Raw genomic sequence first — 21,969 nt, forward strand, 5'->3', positions numbered from 1 at the left:
AGTCCCTACAAGATTAGAATTTGACAGTTTTTTTAGGCTGGAGCAGCAAAAGAAACCGCTCATTTCCATACGTATTTGTCAATTTGTTATTCATGTAACAGAAGGCAGGGTTGAGGCTCCTGGAGTATGGAATAAGGTGCCCTAAAAACCTCATCGACTAAAAACTCCATATTCTATTTGTTTTTCCATTACTCAAGGCTGAGAGAGAAAAACGAGATGATTTTCTTTCTTCGTATAGTGTTTACCATGTGTTCTTGCTATGGACAAATATAGCATCCTTTCTTATAAGCATGATTTAACAGGGTATTAGGGTATCAGATTTAGAGATTATCCTAACCAATTCCTATCACTATTTAAGAAAAGAAATGGAGGGTAGATTGCCCAGTGGAATTCATGCCTTGGCATATTTTAACTTTAATTTTCATGAAAGTATTACCTTTTAGGATTAAAGTAAATGTAGAGTATTCTGGATTAGAATCAAATGTAACAGCTTGTCATATGGTCTCTAAGAATATTTTATAAATCCTATTTTTTAACCTGATTATTTATTATAAATGAAATAGTAGGGCCTATGCATAGGCAATTTAGGAACTTGAGAAGTCTGGTGTAATTAAGTTTGGTCCATTTGCCACACATAGGGTGCATGCTGATAGGAAAATTGGATTTTAGCAGTTTATTCAAGGAAAACTAAGATACCTTTCTTTCTCTTGGTTGATCTAGCGCCTCAGTTATGTCATTGAGGAGGCACGTTCTGTTCCTCTCTCATTTTGACGATCAGTCGCATCAGCTTCATCCTAACCCTGAAGCTGGATCTTTTCAAGTTTAAGAGAGAGGGGCCAGTAGCAGTCTGGGCTTACTGCTTCCCTGAAAGGGTCAGTGGTTGGCAGATCTCTCCCAGAAGCCTCCTCCAGGCTTACAGTCCCAAACAAGCACAGGGAATGGGATTACAATGATTTTGTTAAGCCTCGAGCTGCGTGCTGTACCTGGACGAAGTTAGCTTGTCTGTTCAGTTCCTTTGCCCATTTTAAAATTGGCTTATTTGTCTTTTTATTATTGAGTTGTTGGAATTCTTTATATATTCTTGGATACAGGTCCCTGATCAGACAGATGATTTTTAAATATTCGCTCATATTCTGTGGGTTGCCTTTTAATTTTCATGACATTGTCCTTTGAGACACAAAAGTTTTTAATTTTGATGGTGTCCACTTTGACTATGTTTTTTCTTTTGTGGCTTGTGATTTTAGTTTCATATCTAAAAAAACCATGCCTAGTCCAGGGTCACAAAGATTTATGCCTGGGCTTCCCTGGTGGCGCAGTGGTTGGGAGTCCGCCTGCCGATGCAGGGGACACGGGTTCGTGCCCCGGTCCGGGAAGATCCCACATGCCGCGGAGCGGCTGGGCCCGTGAGCCATGGCCGCTGAGCCTGCGCGTCCGGAGCCTGTGCTCCGCAACGGGAGAGGCCACAGCCGTGAGAGGCCCGCGTACCACAAAAAAAATTTTTTTAAAGATTTATGCCTATGTTTTTTAATGAGTCTTATTATTTTAGGTCTTGTATTCTCTTTGCTTTTTAAAAACGCATTAGTAAACTAAGAAGATGATAGATATTAACACTTTCTACTCTAGATTTGATGCAAGGCATTCCAGTGACAGAAGATCTTTATTCCATATTTACCAAGGAGAAAGAGCATGAAGCTTTGCATAAGGAAAATCAGAGAAGCCACCAGGAACTAATTAGTCAGCTCTTACAAAGTTACATGAAGTTACTGCTGCCTGATAATGAAAAGTTCCATGGGGGCTGGGCCCTCATTGACTGTGACCCCAGGTGAGTTGGAGTGGTGTCCTGGTAACTAACGTGCTTTCTGACGTTGTTAAGTTGTCCTAATTATTGCTAGCAATTGTCCATAGAGCTGTGGGCATGGATGCATAGTTCATAGCAGTTCTCAAATACACGGCTGGTACTAAGGCAAGCTAAGATACTCACCTTGGCCGTAAAATTAAGGGGGCACTAGCAATATTTGATTTTTTAAAAACCCAAATGGTGAAACTACAGTTCAAAGCTTGTTTCTTGAGTTCTCCCCTGCCCCCAACCCCACTCCATGCCCCAGAATCTAGGTTTATTGTATTAATGCACAAAACTGAGTGTACCAACAGGTTTAATGATGCTAGTTACTTTGGGTTGTAAAGTGGTCCTGGTCTTTCATAAAATAAATAGGGCAACTAATACTTAACGTTCTTTTTTAAACAAAAAGCATCCAGTTTCAAGTGGGTCTTTAAAATATCAACTGAATGGCAGGATCCAAATTTATCCACCAGATTGAATGCTTGCTTTCAGGCTAAAATCTAAAATTATAATTTTCAATATTACGAATCAGAAACACTTCAGAAAATTCTAGACCAAGCTCTGAGAATAAAAGGCTTTATTTAGATTTTATTTTACATTTCATATGTTTTTAATAAAAGGGGCATAAAATAAGCTTGAAAGAACAGTAGGACGCAAGGTAGTATACATATATTAAAATGAGCGAAAGGCAACATTGACTGTAGCTTCATAGGGAAACCTTCCATGACTTTAATTCCATGGATTATTTCACTTTGATAGTTAGTATTATATGTATGGATGCAATTTTTGGACTCTTAAAAGATGAGGTTTTCCTCACACACAACTTAGCAGAAAATTTCTGTGCTCTTATAAGCCATTTGGTAAAAAATTTTTATTCATGTACGTTAGTTGTTGTTTTTAAAATAGCAGTCAAATTTAATGCAGCATGAAACAAACAAAAACTCCCAAAAGGTAGTACTTTTAATTCCCATTCAGAAATAACTGCAGGTATCACATCTGCATTTTGCTTGAGTTTTAACTTTGCACTTCACTTTTTTGAAGGTGTCATGATTGTCAATATCATTTTCCTTAGATCAAGTGGTTTTTTTTAAAAATTATTTTTATTTTTGTCTGCGTTGGGTCTTCGTTGCTGCGTGCAGGCTTTTCTCTAGTTCTAGCGAGTGGGGGCTACTCTTCATTGCGGTGTGCAGGCTTCTCATTGGGTGGCTTCTCTTGTTGTAGAGCGCGGGCTCTAGGCACGCGGGCTTCAGTAGTTGTGCCTCACGGACTCTAGAGCGCAGGCTCAGCAGTTGCGGCACACGGACTTAGTTGCTCTGCGGCATGTGGGATCTTCCCGGACCAGGGCTCGAACCCATGTGCCCTGCGTTGGCAGGCGGATTCTTAACCACTGCACCACCAGGGAAGTCCCAAGAACTGTCCTTCTTATTAGAGATACTTTGTGGTTATCATCCTTTCTAACACTGCTAAGATTGCTTTAAATTTGCTACTGGTATTTATCTGCATTTGCAAGGCATAAAGATTTTCCAGATGGTGGATAGTTTTCCCTTTCTCTTGAAGGGAGATGTTTGGAAACCTGCTCTTTGGCTCTCTGAGTTTGCTATAGAGCCTTTGTACAGTCCGTCTACTGAGCCAGGGATGTGGACCCAGAACAGGCAGCCCCTGGTGGAGGACAGCAAGAGGTAGCTCTGGGAATGGCTTTGGGGGCTTAGGTCCCCAGACAGCCAGTGGTGAGTTCAGCCCCTTGAGCTTGGAGGCTTCAGCAGTCAGCACCTGTCTGCCTCATGCTGTGTGTGTGGTTTTTAAAAACACCTTTATCAAGATGCTATTCATATAGCATACAATTCGCCCATTTAAAGCGTACAATTCAGTGGCTTTTAGAATATTCAGAGTTGTGCAACCATCACTTTGGTCAGTTTTAGAACATTTTTATCACCACAAAGAGAATCCGCATACTCTCTCCCCACCCTCACCCCCTAAGCAGCCACTAATCTATTGATACTTCTCTCTGGACTCGTGTATTCTGGACACTTTATATAAATGTAATCATGTAATATGTAGCCTTTGTGACTGGCTTCATTCACTTAGCATAATATTTTCATGGCTCATGGGCGTTGTGGCATGTATCAGAACTTCATTCCTTTTTATGGCTGAATAGTATTTCATTGTATGGATAGACCGCATTTTGTTTATTCACTCTTCCTTTGGGCATTTATGTTTCCACCTTCTGGCTATTCTGTTGTAAATAGTGATGCTGTGAATACTCACGTACACATTTTTGTTTGCGCACCTGTTTTTCTTTTGGGTGTATACCTAGGAGGGGAAATTGCCAGGCCACATATAATTCAATGCGTTAACTTCTGAGAAACCACCAAACTATTTTCCACAGTGGCTGCACCATTTTACATTCCTACTAGTGATGTAGGAGGGTTCCAGTTTTTCCATGTCCTCACCAACACTTGTTTTCCATGGTTTTTTACTGTAGTCATCCTAGGGGGTGTAAAGGAGTATCACATTGTGGTTTTGATTTGTATTTCCCTAGTGACACATGATGTTGAGCATTTTTTTTTCTTGTGCTTGGTGGGCATTTGTCTTCCTTAGAAAAATGTCTATTCAAATCCTTTGCTCATTTAAAAAATTGGGTTGTGTGTCTTCTTGTTGAATTGGGCTACATGTTTTTTTGTAAATAAAGTTTTACAGGAACCAGGGCTGGGATTAGGGTGAGGCAAGTGAGACAGGGTTGTACAGGTTGCAGGGTCAGATCCTATCTTTATTTGAAATGTTGATGTTATATCATGATATGTTTGCATTAATATTGATTTTTTTAAAAATATTGCACTAAAAACTTACCTTGATGGCTCAGTTTTTTTGGCATCCCCTTAAATTTTGCGCCAGGGACCAGTGCCTCACTCACTTCACTGCAATCACCGCCCTGTTTAAATACCTGGCAGAAAAAGTTACAAATGCTCCGTCCTGCGCAGCTCAGCAAGAATGGCTGCCGTTCCCTTTTTCTTTACCTCCCAGCACCCCAGCAGGAACTGTCCAGCACAGCTTTGTGCCGTTTGCTTGGTTTCTGCCGTCCTTCGTGCTTACCCGGTGCCCACCCCCGGCTCCGAGCCTTTTTCTGTTAAACACTGAGCACAGCTCAGTTTGTTCCCCGCGGACAGCCCCTGGCGCATACAGATCAGACCTCTCGGGCCGTTCTGTGTCCTTTCCCTTCCAAGCGGTCGCAGCGGCTGCAAGGAAAGCTGACTTGAATGACAGCTGATAAGCGCCGGCTGGCGCGCTGCGGCCGGGGGAGGAATCTTTTATGTGACGGGAAATCGGCGGTACCGTCCAGGTGCCCTTCAGCATCAGCACAAAGCCAACTCTTTATTTTGTCCCACTCGGACTCACTTTTTCTTACACCCAGAGCACATGACCACTTGTACCCGCATTAGTGGACTAGTGAGGTGCGCTGCAGCCCGCCCGCTAGCAGCCCTCCGGCCAGCAGAGATGGCCCTTCGCAAAGGCGTGCGTGCGCTCTCACGGGAGCCGGGCTGGGGGACCAGAGCCCGCGGCCACCTCGGTGCCCCTCTCCGCTGGCCCGGGAACCCGGCCTGCTCGCGGCGAGGGCGGTGCCGGACCGGCCACGCCTGCGCACTAGGCGTGCGCCGCGGCGGAGGCGGGCAGCGGAAGCGGGCTGAGGTTCTGGGCGTGACCCGGCGCGGCCGCGCTGCAGTTGCCGCAGTCAGCGCAGTCGCTGCAGGTGGTATCTCTGCTGCCAGCGGCTCTGACTGAGCTTCGACTCGTGGACGGACGGACGGACTGACGGGATGCCACGCTCCCACCGGCCTCCTCCGACCGCCCAGCGGCAGGCGAACGCCACGGGCAGTGCCGCCGGCAACGCCGCCGAGCCCAAGCCCGAAGGCGGCAGCCTGGCGACGACTTTCAAAATTTTTCTCCTTTTTGCAGGACTTATGGTTAAAGTTCCCGTGGGGTTGTATTTTTCCTGTAAATTACTTCTTTTCCAAAGCCTCCTGTTAATGTCGCCTGATGACAGTGGCTTTTACGCGACCATTGTCGCGGTGGTGGGGCTGCATGTGGTGCTGGCGGTGTTCGTGTTCATCGTGTGGAAGGAGGGGATGCCTGACTGGTGGGAAGAGAAAAGCGAGTAGCGCAGCGCCGCTTCCCAGCTGCAGGCGCGGGGGCGGGGAGCCCTGAAACGGGGTTTCTTGTTTTTCTTGTTCGTGTTTAAAAAAAAAAAAGTGTGCGTTTTCTGGTTTTTTTTTCTGTTTAAGTGGGGCGGAGGGTGGTGGGGAGGGAAATTAAGTATTTACTGCAGCTTATACGTCGATAAAAATGCGGTGGGGGGGAGGGCTGACATTTTTCTCGACTGTCTGTCACGTGCCAAGTGCTTTTCGTCCGGACAGGATGCTTTTGACCGAGATCATGTTTGACCGATGTAAATATTAGTGTCAAAATAGAAACTAAGATAAAGTAACACTAATTAGTAGGGTTAGAATTTATTTCATATTACAGTACGTGTCGTGACGTAATTTTTATGGCTTGGCTCAAGCGACAATTTTAAGAGTGCACGTAAGTACCAATGCGCACAACTAAATTACGTTTTACGTCATTAGTCTGTTCTCAGTGAGCCTCTGCCAAAATCATAGAATTTGTGGTTTTTTCTTTACCGTTGGTTGGTTATTGCTCATATTTTGGATCAGTCTGTGTATTCATTGGGTTCTGGCTTCTGACCTAATTAGTTGTATTTTGGGGGCATATTTTTGGTGAAAATTGAGGTCAGTTTGTTATTTTACATTAAGACTGTTAGAGTTAACGCTGCAGCAACGTGCTGCCGAGGTAAAATCCTGCACTGGAAGATCTTGGTAAAGTTCTCTGCAGTACCTGTTAAAGAGTGACCTCATTCTTACGCAGATTATGTACGTGACTTAAACTCCAAGTGATTTTTTCTCCCTCCTGTTTTCCATTTGTTTTTCAGTAGCATTTGGTAAGTCTTTGCAAATAGCTATGAAATTCTAAGGTAGAAATATCCACTCCAACAGTGGAATTTTGAGAAACAGTATAAGAGGCGTGGATTAATTTCACCTTTTGATTGGAAATGCTGTTTTAATAGATGAAAGTTTGAGTTCGGATTCTGCCCGTGTTATCTGTTGACTATGTGTAGATTTTCTGTGTTGACCTTTTTAAAAAAATTAGTATTTGGTTTAATGGTTAATCCCTTATTCTGATACTTGACTTTAGAGTGGAAATAAAATATGGCAAAATGGACTTAGAGTAAAGAAATGTTTACTCATTCCTTAAAAGCTGAGTAAATCTGTAGTAAGAAAAATGCAAAGTAGTTTGGGCTGGGTTCCATTTTTGCACATAAACACTACATTTACGTAAAGTTCTTTCAAAGGATGCATTCTACATGAGTGTAAAAATACCCTAAATGTGCAGTGTCATTTTGAAGGTTAGGTCATGTGAGATGATCTAGACAATTTCTCTTTTCTCAGCCTCACATTTTCCTTTCTTTCCAACCCTTACCCCCTCTACCATCATCCAGTCCCCCGCCCCCATTATCCCATTTCCCCTGAGCACTCTCTCCTCCTTGGCTACCTCTCTGAGAAGGGATCTCTTCTCAGCTCCAGTCCTTTCCTTCACCTACCCCACCTTCCTAAACTGGGTTCTTGGTTTTTCGGTTTTTTAAAAATTTCCAGATGGATAGATTATATATATTTAACTGAAGAAGTAGGACTCGTTGATTGATTTTTTTTCCCCACCCCAGCCCCTCCAATCTTTTATCATAAGTGGATCTGCTGTAGAAAAAAAAGGTAAATGAAAACAAAAATATTTAATTCCCTGTGTCATGTTTGTTTAGCCTCATTGATGCTACTCACAGAGATGTGGATGTGCTGTTACTGCTTTCTAACTCTGCCTACTACGTGGCCTAGTAAGTTGCTTATTGATTTAAAGCTTTTACTTTTTATTTTTCAATGCGAGTAAATTTCCTTTTTAGAATTTGTAACACAAAAAAGTTAATCTAGTTTTACGTATTTTAAGAAATTTCACTGAACCCCTTTACCTTACATAATTGTTACATCACTCTGACTTCGGTTTGAAAGTGCTTATAATCAGTGTGTTTATATAAGTGTTCTTTTAGTAGTATTTCCTATAGAGCTCAAGTTTTGATGTATTCCACATATTTTTATTGTGAATGACCATATAGCATTGTTTTTTATTACTATACCTTAGTTAAATGTTTCTCCATTGTTAGGCATTAAAATACTCCCATCTTTTTTGCTATTATGAATGATACAGCTGTCTATGTGCAGATAATTTTATGTGTGTGCACATGCACTTCTCTGATTATAAGGGTATGATGAATATATGACTTTTGTGCCTTACTGCAAGATTGGTCTCCGGAAAGACTACCAGTTAACAATGCCACTAGCAGAAATACAAGTACTTCCTCATAGCTTTACCAGAATTGAGGTTTATTTTTTTCAAATACATATATATTTACTTTCTTTTTGGCCTTGTGTGAACTGTCATTTTTCAGTCATTGGCCCAGGTGCCTATTGGCACTGATCATATGGATTTCTCATTCTTGATTTTGGATATCAGATTTATCTGCTGTATCAGGAATACATAGCTTCAGTATATGTATGTGTTTTTCTCTCCTTTTAGGTTGTTAGGTTTGTTGGTTTGATTTCTTTTAGTGTAAGATGTATAAACTGATTTTCCTTTAGCTGTTGAACTATATATTTATGTGTGTGTGTATACATATATATATAAATATTAGTGTCAAAATAAAAACTAATTTACCCCAGAATGTATTGTGCTGTGGAAGATTTTAACTGCATAGTAGTTGCTGTTATACCTCAGCTGACAAGCCACATATGCTTTTGATTTTAATCCTCTTCTTACTCTCTTTCCTTTGTCTAGTTATGATGATGAAGTTGACAAAGTAAACCAGTATCAACGACTAAGTCTACAAGATCTGGAAAAAATTGAAATAGGTAAATTTTAACATACTAAACCAAGTCATAGAAAGCAAATATTGTTTCTTCTAAGAATGGGTCATTATTTAAGCACGTGGTATAACATCTTATTAGAATCAGAAGGGGATAGTCTAAGTAGTACATTTCTTAGGATTCCCTTCTGATTTTGAGAGATTAGTGATGGATAATAGTCTAATAATAACAACTATATTTCTTTCATTACTTGCCTTGTGAAGATTAACCCTGGGATCGAGACAGTTTAAATATTTGAGACTGAAGAATTTTTATTTATAATCACATGAAACCAAACCATAAGCATGCGCTCTCATTTAGATTATGAAGAAAAATGCTAAATAATTGATGAATGTCAGTCCTTTGAAGATACAGAAGAAAGTGAATGTTACGTGAAAGATTTACATGTATTCATTTGGGTCTTTAGGTCCTGAACCCACTCTTTTTGGTAAGGCAAAGTTCTCCTGCATGCGACTGCACTACAGATATAAAGAAGCAAGTGGCTATTTCCACACCTTGAGAGCTGTAATGCGCAATCCAGAAGAGGATGGAAAAGGTAACGCAGAGAGATGAAAGTATTCAGTGATAACTTTTTCTCTGCTTTTATAAGCCCACGGGGACTTGGGGGACTGTACATACCCAGTACCAACTGAATGATCCAGGAAAATACCTTTGTGATTTGAGATCCTGAAATAGCAGCTTTGTTCCCAGCAATGCAGGGACATTATTTGAACTGATGATGTAGTCTGGGGCAAGGGAATCTATTATGGGAGTTCTCAGTGTGTTTGGCCTTATGGGTGTCATGGCTTTTCCTACCACATACGCCTCTCATGGATAGTAGTCAGAAACAACACCTGTCTTGTTCACGGCTGTTGTCTCAGCATCTAGCAGTGTTTGGACAGATGAGGGTTTCAGAATAACTTTTAATTCCAATTGATTTGGTTCTTTTGTTCTTTAGTCTTCTGTTGAAATTTTAGAACATTTTGAATTAGGGGAGTGATGAACAAGTAGCATTTTTCTGTAAATTATAACAAATAAACTTGTATCTAATTACAAGACTACAAATTTCATTTGGAGTTCTGAGAACTGCTAATTTTTAAATATGTTTTTGGAGAAACTGGAAAGCAACTATATTTGGGTTTCAGATACCCTTCAGTGCATTGCAGAGATGTTGCAGATCACCAAGCAAGCCATGGGATTAGATGTGCCTATAATAGAGAAAAAGCTTGAGAGGTAAGTATACTACTTTGGATAGTAATGTCTTTATTCTTCAGAGAAAATTAAAGTTTTACTTCTTTTAAAGTATTTGCAAAAGGGAGAGAAATCACATTATGATACTGTGTCGGTATTTAGAGGGAGAAGTATCATATCTTCGTGGATCAGAAAGTAATAATTTTGTTTAAATTACGGCCATGGGACTTCCCTGGCGATCCAGTGGTTAAGAAAGACTCTGTGCCTCCACTGCAAGGGGCCACTGGTTTGATCCCTGGTCAGGGAACTAAGATCCTGGATGCCGCTCGGCGTGGCCACAATAGTAATAATAATAAATAAAATAAATTATGGCCACAAGTGATACATTTTGAAACGCTTAAATATACTCTTAAGAGAGGGAACATTCAAATTTAAATAACTTTTTAGAGAAAATAACCAGCCAGTATGTTTTAAACACTAGGTTTTTGAATTTTGGAAAAGAATGCCTGTAAACAGATTATTTTACATTTAAAATCTGTGGGTTTTCCATCTAATGAGCAGGTTTGAAAGTCCACATTCCACTAGAAAAGAGAGTCATTTGGTCATCTAGAGGAAAATTGTCTTCTGTTAGAAATAATTATTTCAGTGGTTCCTTTTTTTAATTGAGATTATTTAAATTTTATAGAATCTATAAAGAGCTACTATAAAGTAGCTCTTTAACATCATAATTTTTATGAAATATTGTCATGACCAGTGATCTTGCATGACCAAGTGTGGAACCAGTGTACTAAGACGTGTGGTAAATAGCACTGACTTTTTTCTTATTTATAGCAGCCATGAGGGATGCCAGCGAAGAAAACACTCAGTGCAGTTATGTTAAATGTCCCAAGTCTTCTAAAATAAATCCAGGTAGCCCACAGGAAACATAAGGAAACGGCGTTCTTTCCCCTCCCTGCTCTACCTGAATTCAGCAGAATTGGAATGTGTAGACACCTTAGTTAAGATGCTGTAGACACCTGTCTATAGTTAGTGTTGCCTTTGCTGGTGGTTTAGATTGCTGATGTGGTGGATCTGTGCTGCCCCCAATTGTAGTTAGTCACCACATATGGCTGTGGAGCCTTTGAAATGGGACCAGTCTAAATTTTGGGTGTGGGGTTTTTCTGGAAACATTTATTCTCAGAATAATGCAAAAGCAGAGGTTGAGGCTACTGTTAGGAGGCTTCCCTCCCCTCCTCCATTACCTCCCTCTCCTCCCCGAATGCCCAAGAACTCAACGTAATTCATCTAATTACTGTGAAGTGCTTCATTAAGTAGGATTAAAATATTGCAGATGTAGTGTTTCCACAGGGTGGTTCTTCGGTGCACCAGGTGGCCTGCTTGAGAAAGATGACAGCACATGTGGGAGATGTCTGTGGCCTGATGGCTGAACTTGGGGTTAAAGTCACACAGCCGGGCCACCCATTCCATTCGGTGCCTGGGGGTGACTCGTCAATGTCACTTACAAAGGCTTCTGCTGCCCTGTTGTAAAATATAAAATACTGTGCATTGGCTGTTCCAAAGACTTAGTTTAAGAAAGATTAAGATATCTGATTAATCATCTCTTAATACTGATTATATGTTGAAATGATGATATTTTGTATGTAAAATTGTCTATAGCTCACATATTTGTATTGGATATTAATGTTCTTGCATCAAGTCCAAGGGGTTATCTGGGTTTATCGTTTAGCAGTGTACTGTTTTTAAGAAATTGGGGCCATTTTAAATAAGAGTTTTCCCTTACATTAATAATTGGCCTCCATGGGAAATTAACTTTTTTCTTTTCTAATCTGTAGGAAGAGCAGCAAACCTCATGAAGACATCATTGGCATCAGATCTCAAAATCAAGGCTCTTTGGCCCAGGGAAAAAAATTTTTAATGAGCAAATTTTCATCTCTAAATCAAAAAGTGAAACAGACCAAATCCAATGTAAATATTGGCAATCTACGAAAGCTAGGAAACTTTACAAAACCTGAAATGAAAGTTAACTTTCTAAAACCAAACTTAAAAGTAAATCTTTGGAAATCAGATAGTAGTCTTGAAACCATGGAAAACACTAGTGTGGTGGATAGTAAAGGCCAGGCAGAGTCAGATGGGGAAATGTCTTCAGATAATGACTCATACCACTCTGATGAATTCCTTACAAATTCCAAGTCTGATGAAGACAGGCAGCTAGCTAACTCTTTAGAGAATGTAGGGCCAGTAGACTATGTTCTTCCTAGTTGTGGTATTATTGCTTCAGTACCTCCATTAGGCAGTCGATCCCAGTCTATGAGCAGCACTGATATTAGCGTTCATGTTCCTTCAGAGGTTACTCTTGCTCATGAAAGTGGGCCTGGAAAAGGCTGTGAGTCTTCTCAGAAGAAAAGTCCTTCTGCTGACAACATACACACATTGACTGGCTTTGCCAAGCCCGTGGATATTTATTGCCACAGATTTGTTCACGATGCACAAAACAAAATGAGCCAGCTGTCAGAAACCAGGTCTGTTTCTCAGCAGGCTAGTGAGGAAGGAAATCACGTGACCAATCAAGTTTCTAACGAAGACACTCAATTTGAATCAGCGGAACAGATACCTTCTCGACCATCTCAGTTAGATGTGTCTTTTTCTGCAGCAGGCCCAAAGCTTTTGTCAGTTGAACCAGTGCATTCAGTTGTATCTCAAAAGACCCCCGGCTCTGAATCTGGCACACTTGAACTCGAGAGAGGGCTTCACGTAACTCCTTCTCCTTCAGAGAGCTGTAGCAGCAGAGCAGTCTCTCCCTTTGCAAAGATTCGAAGTTCCATGGTCCAGGTTGCTACTATTACCCAAGCTGGATTAACCCAGGGGATAAGCTTTGCAGTGGCAAAGGTTCAGAAGAGCCCTGCAGAACCTGAAGGAGTTAATGAAGTCCAGCAGAATGAACTTAAAAATATGTTTACTCAATGCCAGACACGAATAATTCAGATTTAGTTTTTAGCCACACAGAATCCTGTGGCTTTTATTTAATCCAAAAAAAAGGTGTCATATAACCTGTACTGTCTTTGAATCTAGGGATCACAAATTCTAATTATGTTTATTTTGGAAAGGTTTTAAAAGGAGACTGAACCTGAGCAGATTTCCAAATTTGAGAGCTAGGACAGTGGAAGTGCATCATCCTAGAATGTAGACCTAAGTAGCTTATACACTACAGAGCAGTTTGTCTCTTTAAAAGTAATTCAGGAATAGATTACTTTGGGATGTAATAACCTGAACATTTTTTGGAGTTGGGTGGGTGGGGAGAAGGTATGAAGTAGACACAGAGGGTGGACATGGATCCATTTAGGTGATTAGCATTTTTCATAACTTGTTTTTCTGTTTGTCAGTTCATTTCTGTGTGTTTCCTCTACAAGGTAAATACTTAGTTTTTAGTGACTTCAAAGTGTTACTAGTATGGCGAAGCATTTTAATATAAAAACTGTTGGTTTAAGTTTTTAATGGCTTAACCATTCCCTATAAAGAGTTAATTGAGGGCTAATGGCGCTACAGTCAAGAAATGAATGCCCATTTGATGCTAATTTTCCCCACGTTCTACTTAAATTTAAAATACTGCTACCTTGTACACCCCAAAGTCTAGGAGCATTAAGACTTGTCAGTCATAAAACCTGAGCTGTCAGATGTGAACACCAGCACCTATTAATTTTGCTCTCTTTTCAGAAATGTTAAGAACGTATACATATTGGATACTGGTAATGTTTGAAAGAAGTCTTTCAAGTTGTAATTTTTTGCAGGGGGCAGTCCATAACATCCTGTGTAGTCGAGCACAACTACTGAAAGTTCAATCTGAAGCACAACTGTGCTAAAACTTTAGGTTTTATGACTGTAACCTTGACCACATGGAACCGGGGCCTTGTCTGTAAGCCTATACAGTAAGAAAGTTGCACACCTTATTCCAAACAAGTACTGGTTTGTCTGATATCTTTAGAGCCTTACTCTGTTGAAATGATTCTCAGCTAAACATTATGTCTGTTGTAACTTTGATATTTCCACTTTTGTTATTTATCAGTGGTATCTTTTTTGAAGTGTCAGATGTCGTGACTATTTAAAATAAAATATCATAATTTAAAGTGACAATGTCTATGAGAATTCCTTGAATAATATTTTGAAGATAAAGGTTTGATATTTTATGTCAGACTAAAGAACTTGGAAGCAAGGTAAGTTTGCCATAACTGAACGCTTGGTCCCAGCCTTTCCTAATACTTTACTCTTTTGAAGTGTTTTCATGACTTTAAAAATGATGAAATGGATCACAAACCATCAAATTTTAAAAACCAAACATCGAAACTGAATGCTTTTTTCTCTTACCACCTTTTCTTGAAACTATTAGATGTCCTACAACATGAGAGAAAATAAAGTCAAGGTCAGGTGATAAAAGTATGTGTTTTTAAGCTCCAAAGAAATTAGTTCCAAAGAGATTTTTGAAAACTAAAATTAAGGAATTAAAATTAATTAATTTTAAAACTAAAATTAAAACTAAAATTTAATCTCAATCAAGGTGATAATATATAGATGTCTGTTCAGTTTCCCGGTAATTCAAATAGGATTAACATTGCATTAGAACAACAAACTTCACTGTCCAAGGAGAAAAGGATTTCTGAAGCCCAGAGTACTAATCTCTTACCTGAATGGGACTTCAGAGGGAGGACGCCGTGCTGCACCACCTCTCATACTGAAGTTTACGTCTGGTAATGGTTTTCCACACAGAAGATCACATGGGGTGAGTCTCATAATTCATGAAAAACAGCCCAAAGTACTAGTAATTTAGGAAGTTTTATTTATTTGAAAGGGTTTTCCTTTCAGGGGAACTTCTCTGTAAGACCAAGCAAATTATGTACTTCTCTTTGGTAAATTACAATTCACACTGGCACAATAAACACACAGTAACTCATCTACTCTGTTGAATTTTATTCCCACAAATCCAGTTGAGCCTTTGTTTTATTTCTAAAAGTTTAAGGAAGGTCTAGTCTACCAGTTATAAAAATGAAAACCAGTTAGAATTCTAAATATAAACAGATTATTTACATTAGTTTATAAAAATAGATTTGAGTTTAGGAAAAGTTAAACAACTAGTAATTTTCACTTCAGTTCATGAGGCATAATAAACTCCTCCATTTTCAAGGCTGACCCTGTTTTCTTGGTTAGCAATGTCACTTTAGGCCTTGGGGGCCAGGGGGGTGCAGAATTTAAGTAATCATTTAACTGATTTCTAATGTTTCCGACTAAGTAAGTTACTAAGAGAAACTAATCTTTATATATAACCAGTGATAGCTTAAAAGTAGTGTTCTAACCTTTTCAAAGATTCTTGATGCCGCTTATACTACTGTACTGTATCAATTCGCTTTCTAGCTATGGATAATATTTTTATTCCTTTGAAAATTTGTATTAAAACTAATTTGTCTGGGGAAAACCTACCTACATACAGTTTTATCAGGGCATTCCTGGACTAGCAGATAATATTAGTTCATCTAATACATCTGGAACTAATTGATAAATTTATATAAAATGCAAAATCCAATGTAATCACAGCAACTAAATGACATTTATTAAGGAAAAGAATTAAAAACCATTTTTTTCTAAAGAAGGCATTTTTTAAAAAGTTAAATAAATTTTGTCCTCTTCCTATTTGGGCAAAACAACTTCACACGGCAGACAGCATTCCCTTAAGCGAGTCCATAAAACAGTGGTTCCCAAATGCACTGGAGTGAAATGAGAAAAATAAGGACAATGTAGTGTTTTTTCAAAAAGCTACATTTATTCCACTTAAAGAACTATCTCTTGTTCTGAGATTGTCCTTTTATGAAGAAAAAAAAGGGTGATAATACAGTGACTTCTTTCAGATTACTTGGCAAAATAAATTGGCAACTCTGTCAATCCCCACAATTTTTAGAAGTATTACGGGTCCATGAAACCCAAAACGTCTGGGAACCACTGCCATTTAAAGACTTGTTTTGCATGTTGTTAACAACTGTTAAATGGAAAAAAGCTGTGGTCAGATGTCTGGGAGATAATATTATAGAATTTCACATGATCATGTGAATTATGGCAAGTATGCTCCATTCCCCAAACTTGGACCACTGTACACATTCACACCCACTGTTCATTGGAAAGACATAAAAATCTGAAGTGAACAATTCCTCTGACTTTGGAATTGCAACAATTTTCTTCAAATGATGTTGATGTTAGCATTTCAACAGTCTGGCCTATGACTTAGCTGAAGCTAAGGAAACTAAGGAAATGGTATAATCAGCAACATTATCAATATTAAACTTTTAATATCAAATACAATTTTGTACATTACTAATTTATATAATTATAAAACAAACTTCAAAAGCTCCGTAAAATCAGTAAGGAAAAAGCCCCTACTGAATATTATATAAACTTTAGATGTTACCAGGTGTGATTTCAGGAAAAGACATTGGTTTTTTCTTTTGATACAAATTATCTACAAAACAGTGTGGTATAAATGATATTTGAATTTTAATAATGTGGCTACAATTCGCCCATTACTCTTTCATAGATGTCAGTACCTTCAAAGTTCATTTCCATTCACACATTTCTGCTGTTGAAGCCTGGTTCTTCTTAAAGACTCTAGCTGCTTTGCTCTTAGCCATCGTTCTCTTGACAGTGTTGTCTGACCAGCACTGAGGGACAGAAACCTGGTTTGAAATACAGAAACAAATTTAAGTCTAGACCTAGAATAATGACTTTTTTTTTTTTAAGACCTACTGGTTTGTAAGTTTTTTAAATACTGTTGTGGGAGACAAGACCATCTGGTAACTACAGAACTCAACAACCAAGTTAGTTAGACTTCTACAAAGGAACACTTTGTCATATTTGGAGGGTGATTCCCTCTTTGAAGTGTGGAGAACAGGGAGCATGCCTGGTCCACTGAGGTGATCCCTGGCCACTGACTCCCTCTCAATGAGTCATTCCACAAGGGATTTTTAGAAGGAAGAAGTTCATTTCCATTTTTCTAAGTCTGCCTCAGTTACCCTAAGTAAGCAGATTTATCTACAGCTCAATGAAAAGGCAATCGTGGACATGTACACTCACCGAGCTACAATGAGCAACTGGTGGAGATCATCGGCAGTGATGCTCTGAGGATCGTTCTTGCGCATCTCCACAAAATCATCTTCAACTGCCTTTATCAAACAGTAAATGAACTTTAAAATTATTCCTTATGAGGAAACGACATTTGCATTTTGTAGGGAAAAGGAAGGTAACATGGTGACTTGCCTGATGTGAAAATGAGGAAGTCACCCTGCATCTTAGACAAATGAGGTAATAATATGGGTAAAAGGACTGAACCAAACTTTACACATAAGTTATACCACTGAGGAAAGTACTCTAAACAAAGTAACAAAACTCAAGATTCATTTGAGAATACCAGGCAAACAGATAAAAGCCAGCAACGTGCATAGCAAACATGATGCCTTTAAACACAGGGAAGAGAGACGTCAGCAAAAACTGCCAAGTAAGGACCTCTGAAAATCCTCACCACCATTAAAGGGAACAAGAACACAGGCAAAAATGATCAAAATCAGCTTCTTCAAAACTCTACACATTAACCAGATGCTTGAAACAATTCGGGGAGCATTTTTTCAAGAAAGATAGGAAGAACAGTGAGCTTTGAGGCATTTAAATTTGCCCTATTCCTCTACCCACCTCCAAGCAGCCCTGAAAACAGCCAGCCTGGCAACCACTGGAGAGGGCTGTGGGGCTGGAGCTGTCAAAGCACCATTCCCAGAGAACTGTTATTATTTGACTGTCTGGTAGTTCCCAGGAAGAATCCATTTGCAAGCCTGTCTTTATTTAACCTGACTTGGCACTTGCCCACTGTGAGTAGCCTATTCCCCCAGAGAGTTTATCAAAAGTAATCAGAAGCAACTACTGATCATCTTAGCCATCCCAGACATTGGTTAACAGCTGGGGCAAACAGCAGGCTACAAAACCATTAAAAAGAAAATCTAGGGAATGAGAGAGAGTGGTTCAGACGGCGGAGTAGATGGACATGTGCTCACTCCCTCTTGCGAGAACACCTGAATCACAACTAACTGCTGAACAATCATCGACAGGAAGACACTGGAACTCACCAAAAAAGATGCCCCACATCCAAAGACAAAGGAGAAGCCACAGTGAGACGGTAGGAGGGGCGCAATCACAATAAAATTAAATCCCATAACTGCTGGGTGGGCGATTCACAAACTGGAGAACAACTATACCACAGAAGTCCACCCACTGGAGTGAAGGTTCTGAGCCCCATGTCAGGCTTCCCAACCTGGGGGTTCGGGAATGGGAGGAGGAATTCCCAGAGAATCAGACTTTGAAGGCTAGCAGGATTTGATTGCAAAACTTTGACAGGACTAGGGGAAACAGAGACTCCACTCTTCAAGGGCACACACAAAGTAGTGTGTGCATCAGGACCCAGGGGTAAGGAGCAGTGACCCGAGGGGAGACTGAACCACACCTACCTGCTAGTGTTGGAGGGTCCTGTGCAGAGGCGGGGGGGTGGCTGTGGCTCACCGTGAGGACAAGGACACTGGCAGCAGAAGTTCTGCGAAGTACTCCTTGGTGTGAGCCCTCCCAGAGTCTGCCATTAGCACCACCAAAGAGCCCAGGTAGGCTCCAGTGCTGGGTCGCTTCAGGCCAAACAACCAACAGGGAGGGAACCCAGCCCCACCCATCAACAGACAAGCAGATTAAAATTTTACTGAGCTCTGCCCACCAGAGCAACAGTCAGCTCTACCCACCACCAGTCCCTCCCATAAGGAAACTTGCACAAGCCTCTTCAACAGCCTCATCCACCAGAGGGCAGACAGAAGCAGCAAGAAGAACTACAATCCTGCAGCCTGTGGAACAAAAACCACATTCACAGAAAGATAGACAAGATGAAAAGGCAGAGGGCTACGTACCAGATGAAGGAAAAAGATAAAACCCCAGAAAAACAACTAAATGAAGTGGAGACAGGCAATGCTGCAGAAAAAGAATTCAGAATAATCACAGTAAAGATGATCGAGGACCTCAGAAAAAGAATGGAGGAAAGATCGAGAAGATGCAAGAAGTGTTTAACAAAGACCTAGAAGAATTAACAAACAAGCAGAGATGAACAATACGATAACTGAAATGAAAAACACACTAGAAGGAATCAACAGCAGAATAACTGAGGCAGAAGAACGGATAAGTGACCTGGAAGACAGAATGGCGAAAATCACTGCTGCGGAACAGAATAAAGAAAAAAGAATGAAAAGAAATGAAGACAGCCTAAGAGACTACTGGGACAACATTAAATGCAAAAACATTTGCATTATAGGGGTCCCAGAAGGAGAAGAGAGTGAGAAAGGACCTGAGAAAATATTTGAAGAGATTATAATTGTAAACTTCCTTAACGTGGGAAAGGAAATAGCCACCCAAGTCCAGGAAGCACAGAGAGTCCCAGGCAGAATAAACCCAAGGAGAAACACGCCAAGACACATAGTAATCAAACTGGCAAAAATTAAAGACAAAGAAAAATTATTGAAAGCAGCAAGGGAAAAATGACACATAACATACAAGGAAACTCCCATAAGGTTAACAGCTGATTTCTCAGCAGAAACTCTACAAGCATATTTAAAGTGATGAAAGGGAAGAACCTAAAACCAAGATCACTCTACCTGGCAAGGATCTCATTCAGATTCAATGGAGAAATCTAAATCTTTACAGACAAGTAGAAGCTAAGAGAATTCAGCACCACCAAACCACCCTACAACAAATGCTACCACCCTACAACAAATGCTAAAGGAACTTCTCTAAGTGGGAAACACAAGAGAAGAAAAGGACCTATAAAAATAAACCCAAAACAATTAAAATGGTAATAGGAACATACATATCGATAATTACCTTAAACGTGAATGGATTAAATGCTGCAACCAAAAGACATAGACTGGCTGAATGGATACAAAAACAAGACCCATATACATGCTGTGTACAAGCGACCCACTTCAGACCTAGGGACACATACAGACTGAAAGTGAGGGGATGGAAAAAGATATTCCATGCAAATGGAAATCAAAAGAAAGCTGGAGTAGCAATACTCATATCAGATAAAATAGACTTTAAAATAAAGAATGTTACAAGAGACAAGGAAGGACACTACATAATGATCAAGGGATCAATCCAAGAAGATATAGCAATTATAAATATATATGCACCTAACATAGGAGCACCTCAATACATAAGGCAACTGCTAACAGCTATAAAAGAGGAAATCGACAGTAACACAATAATAGTGGGGGACTTTAACACCTCACTTACACCAATGGACAGATCATCCAAACAGAAAATTAATATGGAAACACAAGCTTTAAATGACACAACAGACCTGACAGATTTAATTGATATTTATAGAACCTTCCATCCAAAAACAGCAGATTACACTTTCTTCTCAACTGCACACGGAACATCCTCCAGGATAGATCACATCTTGGGTCACAAATCAAGCCATGGTAAATATAAGAAAATTGAAATCATATCAAGCATCTTTTCTGACCACAACACTATGAGATTAGAAAATTACAGGGATAAAAACATAAAAAACACAAACACATGGAGGCTAAACAATAGGTTACTAAATAACCAAGAGATCACTGAAGAAATCAAAGAGAAAATCAAAAAATACCTAGAGACAAATGACAACACACGACAATCCAAAACCTATGGGATGCAGCAAAAGCAGTTCTAAGAGGGAAGTTCATATCAATACAATCCTACCTCAAGAAACAAGAAAAATCTCAGATAAACATCTAACCTTACACCTAAAGGAACTAGAGAAAGACGAACAAACAAAACCCAAAGTTAGTAGAAGGAAAGAAATCATAAAGATCAGAGCAGAAATAAATGAAATAGAAACAAAGAAAACAACAGCAAAGATCAATAAAACTAAAAGCTGGTTCTTTGAGAAGATAAACAAAATTGATAAACCTTTAGCCAGACTCATCAAGAAAAAGGAGAGGACTCAAATGAATAAAATTAGAAATGAAAAAGGAGAAGTTACAACAGACACAGCAGAAATACAAAGCACCCTAAGAGACTACTACAAGCAACTCTATGCCAATAAAATGGACAACCTGGAAGAAATGGACAAATTCTTAGAAAGACATAAACTTCCAAGATTGAACCAGGAAGAAATAGCAAATATGAACAGACCAATTACAAGTAATGAAATTGAAACTGTGATTCAAAATCTTCCAAGAAACAAAAGTCCAGGACCAGATGGCTTCACAGGTGAATTCTACCGAACATTTGGAGAAGAGCTAACACCCATCCTTCTCAAACTCTTCCAAAAAATTGCACAGGAAGGAATACTCCCAAAGTCATTCTATGAGGCCACCATCACCCTGATACCAAAACCCAACAAATATACTACAAAAAAAGAAAATTACAGACCAATATCACTCATGAATATAGATGAAAAATCCTCAACAAAATACTAGCAAACAGAATCCAACAACACATTAAAAGGATCATACACCATGATCGAGTGGGATTTATCCCAGGGATGCAAGGATTCTTCAATATACACAAATCAATCAATGTGATACACCATATTAACAAACTGAAGAAAAAAAACCATGATCATCTCCATAGATGCAGAAAAAGCTTTCAACAAAATTCAACACCGATTTATGATAAAAACTCTCCAGAAAGTGGGCATAGAGGGACCCTACCTCAATATAATAAAAGGCATATATGACAAACCCACAGCAAACATCATTCTCAATGGTGAAAAACAGAAAGCATTTCCTCTAAGATCAGAAACAAGACAAGGATGTCCACTCTCACCACTATCATTCAACATAGTTTTGGAAGTCCTAGCCACGGCAATCAGAGAAGAAAAAGAAATAAAAGAAA

The 21,969-nt window shown here is 39.6% G+C and overlaps 2 protein-coding genes across 9 annotated transcripts in view; one reads left to right on the forward strand and one right to left on the reverse strand.

Annotated features, from left to right (window-relative positions):
- INPP5F (inositol polyphosphate-5-phosphatase F) overlaps positions 1-14,375 on the forward strand; it is a 92,674-nt gene extending 78,299 nt beyond the window's left edge. For 2 of the 5 annotated variants that reach the window (XM_029244759.1, XM_029244760.1), the window contains 6 exons: positions 1,624-1,822; positions 7,704-7,775; positions 8,771-8,844; positions 9,266-9,394; positions 9,984-10,071; positions 11,862-14,374. In XM_029244759.1, coding sequence (XP_029100592.1) covers positions 1,624-1,822; positions 7,704-7,775; positions 8,771-8,844; positions 9,266-9,394; positions 9,984-10,071; positions 11,862-13,017 — 1,718 coding nt within the window. In that variant the 3' untranslated portion in view covers positions 13,018-14,374. Of the gene's footprint in view, positions 1-1,623; positions 1,823-7,703; positions 7,776-8,770; positions 8,845-9,265; positions 9,395-9,983; positions 10,072-11,861 lie in introns of all 5 variants that reach the window. The other 3 variants (XM_029244758.1, XM_029244761.1, XM_029244762.1) reach the window with 3 other exon arrangements.
- A 465-nt stretch (positions 14,376-14,840) lies between these two features.
- MCMBP (minichromosome maintenance complex binding protein) overlaps positions 14,841-21,969 on the reverse strand; it is a 68,773-nt gene continuing 61,644 nt past the window's right edge. For 2 of the 4 annotated variants that reach the window (XM_029244769.1, XM_029244767.1), the window contains exons 15-16: positions 17,137-17,225; positions 14,841-16,739 (exon numbers count right to left, since the gene is read on the reverse strand). In XM_029244769.1, the coding sequence (XP_029100602.1) occupies positions 16,613-16,739; positions 17,137-17,225 (216 nt within the window). In that variant the 3' untranslated portion in view covers positions 14,841-16,612. Of the gene's footprint in view, positions 16,740-17,134; positions 17,226-21,969 lie in introns of those variants that run through there. The other 2 variants (XM_029244768.1, XR_003796966.1) reach the window with 2 other exon arrangements.

This window comes from Monodon monoceros, unplaced genomic scaffold, assembly GCF_005190385.1.
Source record: "Monodon monoceros isolate NGI ecotype Baffin Bay Population unplaced genomic scaffold, NGI_Narwhal_1 Super_Scaffold_4, whole genome shotgun sequence".
In the NCBI taxonomy this organism is placed as follows: Eukaryota; Metazoa; Chordata; class Mammalia; order Artiodactyla; family Monodontidae; genus Monodon; species Monodon monoceros.